Genomic DNA, 6846 nt, shown 5'->3' on the forward strand with positions numbered 1-6846 from the left:
TAGCCCTTGAAAATTTAATCAATTTTGCGTCAAGAATCACTCAATTTTGATCCGTATTCTAGGAGATATGCTCATTTGAAATTGGTAGCTGCTGCTGGCTACGAGCTGTTGTTGATGCCTTTATTCATTGTTGTTGCATATCTCAACTCTGATTTGATTAGGGAAGTAGAACCCTTGTTAAGGTAAATATATGGAGCTTATTAAAGAGTTGAGTTCATGCATATATTATGAAGATTGAATTATGGATATATAACTGGGAGTTCAAGCAAAGGAGTGACGGGTATCATGAAATTGGTGGTGATGATCGGATTATGAACCTGAGATCGTACTCTTGGAGTATTATTGTCGTATGCTTAAGGTAAACATTGTCCATCCACTTTGATGAAATTTATGGCTTGTGTTATCTTTATTTTAAGAATATGATTTACGTTTAACAATATGAATTTCGATTTAAGTTTTACTTATACTATTGTGATTTGGAAAGCCCAAATAAGTTGTGAATATGAACATTTTTAGAATTTCAATTGTTTTAATATTTGTGCTTTTAATTTATATATCTCAATTGATTTAAACATGTGGATTGCGAAAGCTCGATTTTTGAGACTTGATATTTTGATTGTGAGACATTTTAATAGATTTGAACATGAGACTTATGCCAATTCGATTGTGAGACTTGTGAAGATTTGGTAGGTAGATTTATTAAGGTTTGGTTACATATTTGGGGGATGTGACCCATGTGAGATTTATAAAGATACATATATTTGTTAAGAATGATATGGGTTGTAACGTAATCGGAATTCCATACTCTAAGTCGGCTTATGCTAGCTTCATTACATTTAGTGCATTTCGAAAAATACAGTTGAATATCATGATGGGTAATCAAGCTATAGGTATGACAAATTTTGAAATAAGGTACGGAGTACATGATTAGAGAACTATGAGTGTGACTTACAAATATTAACCTATATTGGGATTATTAAGGGTTAGCAGGGACTATCGGTTGAATCATAAGCGATAGATATGTTCCTCTGTATTCTTTTGTTTTTCTTGAACTATTATTTGAGTGATATAATTTTATAATAAGTTCTATAAATTATTTTATGAGATAATTATTTTCTTTATGGTATAGTTAACGTTATCACTAAACGGTAGTTTTACCAACATATTAGTTATTGTATAATTCTAACTCGAATATGACGATAAGTGTTGTGGGATCGTTTTTGGTGATGACGTGTCACGCGTTCCTTGGAGGTATCAAGTATGCGCTGGCACGATCTTCCTGCAACTTGCAAAACAAGAATATTCCCGTAGGAATATTCCCTCCAATGCCTAAGTAAGTATTGGAAAGAGAGAGAAGTAACTTTTAGAGAGAAGGCAGAGCAGAGATAGTTTAAGGTAGGTGGGAATGAATTGATTGCCCTTCTACCTTGGGAATTGAGCTATTTATAGGGGTAGGGCTTCTTGGGAATTGATCCCAGAAACCCTAGCTGCATGATTGGAAGACCTCTAAGATTGGGACATGTGTCCTTTAGAGGATGTTTTCTAGGGCTGAGGGTGCCTTTCTGAGTTGGGCCTGCCTTTTGGGATTTCATTTCACTTCCTCAATAAGACGTTTCTTAAGTGTCCATTTTATCATACGAAGGCCACGTGTCACTTTTTAGTTTAGGCCACATCATTTACCCCTCAAGGAGGGTGCCCTTTAACTTTGTGGGGCATTCTCTTTGACATGGCTGTCTGCCACGTGTGGTTGCTTTCAGGATTTTGTTCTCCCTTTAAAACCTCCACAAAGCTTTTGTTTCCCTCTCATTTCTCTTTTGTTATTTCAAAAAAATTTAGAGAGAGAAGGTGTGGTTTTTCCTTTTGGAGATCTTCCTGCGAGAGCCTTCGGTGTTCTTTGATCGTTTGGTTCTTCATCCTTTGTTCTTGGAGCTTCAACGATTTTAGCTGATAGTTTAGTAGTTTGATTACTTACTGGTATGTTTTCTTGTTAGTTTTTTGTTTCTTCATTGTTTCTATAAAAATTCTTTCTTTTTTATTTCTTAGGGAGGCGTCCTGCCACTTGCCGTATTCCTCTTGTATTTGGACGGCGTCTTCGCTTCTTGTTTTCTTTATTTTTTAAGTCGGACGTACTGTTCCTTATGCAGGGCGGCATGGCACGTATAAAACATACGGCCAATGTGGGTGCATGGGCAGCACCCCGAGAGAGGGACAACATGGTTCCCTTTTCGAGCCCATCCTATGGAACTAGGAGAGGAGCTAGTTCCTCATATCATTCAGGGGACGGGGGTGCTAGGGCAGCCCGTTCTCCAAGGAGACGAAAGAGTGTGGCTTGCCGTCCTCGTGTCCCACGTGAGGATTTCGAGGATGATTCTTCCAGTTCTTCGGACGAAGAATTTGCCAAGCATCCTCCTCCTATGGTACATGGAAAAGAGGACGTGGATCTATTTCCCTCAGATATCTTCCCAAGTAGGAAATGGTTGAGGTACCTGAAGGAGCAAGGGCGTGATTTTGAGCGTTTCTTGCTCTTGCCTCGTGGTTTTAGTTTTAAGTGCCCCAGCTCTCATAGTACTGTAGACCGTCTTTCTTCGGAGAGGTTGCTGTCTATACGACCCCTTTCAATTAGGCCTTAGGTTTCCCTTACACCCTTTTGTTATGGACATTTTGGATGGATTTGACATAAGGTTGGCCCAGCTGACCCCTAATTCCTGGGAAAATGTTTTTTGTTATATTGCCAAATGTGCGTTTAGCAACGTCGTCCCTTCCTTTTCATCTTTTGTTAGACTCGTATACATCGCCCCATCTTCTCGTTCTCCTCAGGGGTGGTTTACCCTCTATAGTCGACGGGGCTATAAGACGGTAGTAGGTAATTCGTCCAGTTGGGTGTGGTGGAGGACCAAGTGGTCCATCATACGAATGGAGGACGTCCCTCTCTCGAGGCGTCTTAATCGCTGGAATTACAGACCACGCTTTCTGTCTGGGATCCCTTACCTTCTTTCAAGGGAATGGAGGCTTGTAAAGCCTTTATTCCAGGCAGGAATGTATAGGCTGTCTGCCAAGAGCCATGGTTGGGTTCCCAACAGTTGGCTTCCCCATGTAGGGCAGTTTACCAATAGGGTCTTTCTCGCGGCCGTTGGTCTTTGTCCATATTTGCATAGAGGTAGTCTTCCCTTTTTGTGTTGATAGTGTAGATAATGTTTTTCTGTTCTTCGCTGATCTCTTTGGTTTGTGTAGAATCTGCTATGGCTCGTCTGTCCCCAAAAGACAAAGGGTTGGGGAAGATACCTGATTGGTTGTCCCAGGTGTATACGGATGACGTTCTCAAAGCCGTAGAAGCTAAGAGGAAGGAATCCTCTAAAAAAATCTGATGAGGCGGCCTTAGGTGACCTCCCTAAGGTACTTTCTATTTGTTTAAGCATGTTCTAAAGTTTTTTGGGTTTATACTGACTTTGGTTTCTTCGTCTCTAGGGGCCCACTGCGTCGGTTACAGGGAAGCGCCCTGCTCCCTCGTCGGCTGCCCCTAAAGCAAAGTGTCCCTTCTTTAAGAAGAAGAGAAGCGCAGATGTTGTGGTGACGCCTCGGCCGGAGCCGTCGGCTACACCTGCTAGGGGTGTGGGGGTCTCTTCCCCACGAGTGGAGGATCTTTCTGCGGCTACTATAGCCAAGGAGGCGTCTCCCCAGGTGGCAGGTGAAGGTGGTTCTGCGGCCAAGGAGGCCTCTGCCGAGGCGGCTGTGGGTGCTGACCTTGCTGCTGACCCTTTGCCTAGGGAGAAGGTGAGCAGGCAGTCAAGGGACCCTTCTTCGGCTGGGGACACGTCGATGCCCCCACCTGCTTCGCCAGCGGATAAGCTTTGTTATGATTGGGACGGCTTGCTAACTTTGTAGTTTGCTACTGATTGGTATTTATATGTTGACCCAGGTGGTGGCAACTTCGAGAGGATGAAGCGGGCCGAGGTGGCTCAGATTCCCCCATCTGGTGGTTTTAGCTCGGAGGAGAATGACAAAATTCTTTCTTCCTAGGAGTATGTAAAATCTCTTCCTGGGATTGGATAAGGGTTTTTTGGGGCCATGCAGTCCCTCGTACTGGACGTGAGTTCATCACTAGTCCTTTATTTGACTCTTTTTATTCCTTTCACGAGGCTTGAACTGACTTAAGTTTATTCCGGTTTTTGACAGCTTTTCATCCGATTTGCCGAGGGTAGGCGGTACCGTGTCAGCATGCACCAGGAGATGTTGAATCACAAGGACCAAATCGAGAATCATGAAAAGTACGCCGAGAACATGGAGAAAATGATTAATTAGGAGATGGACGTGGTCATCAAGTCTGAGGCTGACTCTCTTAAAAAGGCTGAGGCAGACGCCTTGGATTACGAAGAAAAGATGAAGGAGCATGAGGAGAAGCTGACTGCTCTTAGGATTGGGTATACTGCCTTCTCGGAGTTGGTTACAAACTTCTCCACCAAGGTGGAGGCCTTGGAGAAGAAGCTCAAGGCCACCCAAGCTGAGGTTGAAGCTATTCGGGGTGAGGCCGCCTATTCTTTCAAGCTTGGAGAGAACGTCATTCTGGAGGGTGCTCGGCGAGCATGGGATCAGGCAATGGAAGGGAAAGACTTTCCTGGTTCAGACGTCAAATTTCGTACCAGATGGTTGTCCTGGCCGCTCAGCGCCTCGGGCTTGATCCTCCTGAGTTTGTTAGTGACGGGGAGGATGAGGACGTGGAGGAAGAGGAGGTGAATTCTCCAGCTGATCAGGACGTCCAGGATGGTAGCTCGACAGCCCCTTGTCCCTAGGTTTTTTATTTACGGCTGGCTTTATGGCGTCGTAGGCGCTTGTATTAACAATGGTGCATTTTGGCATTTTTTATTGGGTTTTTGCGCTGTGAGCGTATGTATGAATATGTGTGCCTTCTGTGCACGTATGTTTTTTTATTCCATCTCAGTTTCGTACTGATTTTTTCAGGAACAAATTTTCTTTGCCCAATTGTGGACGGTTACCCCAGTCTTTTAGGTGATCAGTCTAATTTGGGGCGCTAATCTAGGCCACTCCTTAGTCCGTCAACCGATTAGTCTTTTCTGACGCTGCCGATGAGGAGTCGTCAGTTTCTGATTGACTGTCTTATTGGGTGAATTTGTGTGTGTTTTTTACGTCTTGGTTTTGAGAGTTCATGTGCGACGTGTGGCTTGTTAAGCCGTAGTGATAGTGAGAATTTCAGAATTTGATAGTAAGAATATTATCATAAAATTAGTTCATATTTAGCTAAGTAGCAAAGCAGGTTGGCCGTTTTGTAGGCGCATACTACAGGCCGTTTTGTTGGCTCTTACATATTCTTTCGACCGTTTTGTAGGCTCTTTACATAAAATATCCTGACTAGTCTATTGAAATCCTATGTCTTAGCCACTTTTTTCTAGCTTAACTGGAATAATCTCGTTAGCTGCTGGTGGCTCCTCTTCATACTTTCTCTTGCCTTTGGTCCCGGCCGGCTCCTTCCTCCATGCTGACGGGTTAAGAGTGGTACGAGGTACCAGTCCCGTGCTTGCTGTTGATCTCCATGTATAGTTCATATTGCTCCGTCGTCACATACATACTTCAGGAGCATGAGATGGGTGACAACCACTGCTTTGATCTTGTTCAGAGTGGGGCGTCCCAAGATGACATTGTATGTAGTTAAGTCCTTGACAATTAAGAAGTCCACACCCATCTTTCTTCCGTCGTTACGTCCTCCTATCTGTACTGGTAAGGTGATGACGCCTACAGGATGTATGATGCTTCCTCCGAAACCAATTATAGGGTAGTGGATGCTTTCAATTGTCTTAGGGTCATGGGCTAGGCGACTTAAACATTCCATGCTCATTATATCAGATGAACGAGAGGATCAATTGTCTATCAATATGCGTCTTATCCTCATGTTGGAGATCTTGATTTCGACAACGGATCGTCATACGGGATGGCTACCCGTCCTCCATCTGATTCACATATTTCTATTCGAGGGAACGGATCCATTGGTGACTTTCCTGATAACATCACTTGACCTAGACGGTGGGCATAATCTTTTTGTCCCCTCATGCTGGGTCCTCCAGCATCTGGTCCTCCCGATATTACGACTACGAATCCCCCTTCGCTGTGATTTCCTTCTGCAGCTGAGACGGGTGACTTATTTTTCTTGTACTGGCTTTTTCCCGTGCCGTCAGTGCTTCTTTGAAGGTAGTTTTTCAGGTGCCCCTTGGAATCTAGGCCGTCCAGGGCCCTCTTCAGACTCCTACAATCTTTGGTATCATGAGCTATATCCTCGTGGAACTGGCAGTACAACTTAGGATCTCGATTCTCAGTAGGAGACTTCGTTGGAAAGGGTCGTTCAAGATCGAACCTGGTTCCCATGTCCACTAGAATGGTGAGAAGGTCTGTATTTTATTCAAAATATTCTCTCTCCTGCGGCCGCCCTCTCTTCTGCCCAGGAGAATTGGAATCATGCTCTTTTGAGAGAGCCCAAGTGCCATTAACCCGTGAGACCTTCCTATCAGTCTTCTCTTTTTTCCCGGATGAGTCCGTCGCCTCTCCAGCCTTTCCATCTTTGGACACACTGCATATTTCCGTGGCAGCATGAAGGTCTCGGCCTCGTCCAGAACTTCTGCCATCGTTCGCACACTCTTCTTAACTAGGTCAAACTTGAATGATCCCTTCTTTAGACCCCTGACAAAATTGTCGAAGGAGACGCCATCGGGCAGATCTGGGATTTGTCCAGTTTCCAGATTGAAGCGTTTAACATAGCTTCGCAAAGACTCATCCTTCCCCTGTTGAATGCGGCCTAGGTGCATACTTGTTTTCCTTTCTTCCTTGTATGCCATAAACCTT

The 6846-nt window shown here is 44.1% G+C and overlaps 1 protein-coding gene across 1 annotated transcript; it reads right to left on the reverse strand.

Annotated features, from left to right (window-relative positions):
- Nucleotides 1-5554: 5554 nt before the first annotated feature.
- Nucleotides 5555-6372, reverse strand: LOC130467450 (uncharacterized). Its single transcript, XM_056835960.1, has 2 exons — nucleotides 5939-6372; nucleotides 5555-5828 (listed from the first exon to the last, which is right to left on the reverse strand). Exons 1-2 carry the CDS (start codon nucleotides 6370-6372, stop codon nucleotides 5555-5557), a joined length of 708 nt encoding a protein of 235 aa, XP_056691938.1.
- Between the last annotated feature and the right edge of the window lie 474 nt (nucleotides 6373-6846).

This window comes from Spinacia oleracea, chromosome 2 (assembly GCF_020520425.1).
Source record: "Spinacia oleracea cultivar Varoflay chromosome 2, BTI_SOV_V1, whole genome shotgun sequence".
In the NCBI taxonomy this organism is placed as follows: domain Eukaryota; kingdom Viridiplantae; phylum Streptophyta; class Magnoliopsida; order Caryophyllales; family Amaranthaceae; genus Spinacia; species Spinacia oleracea.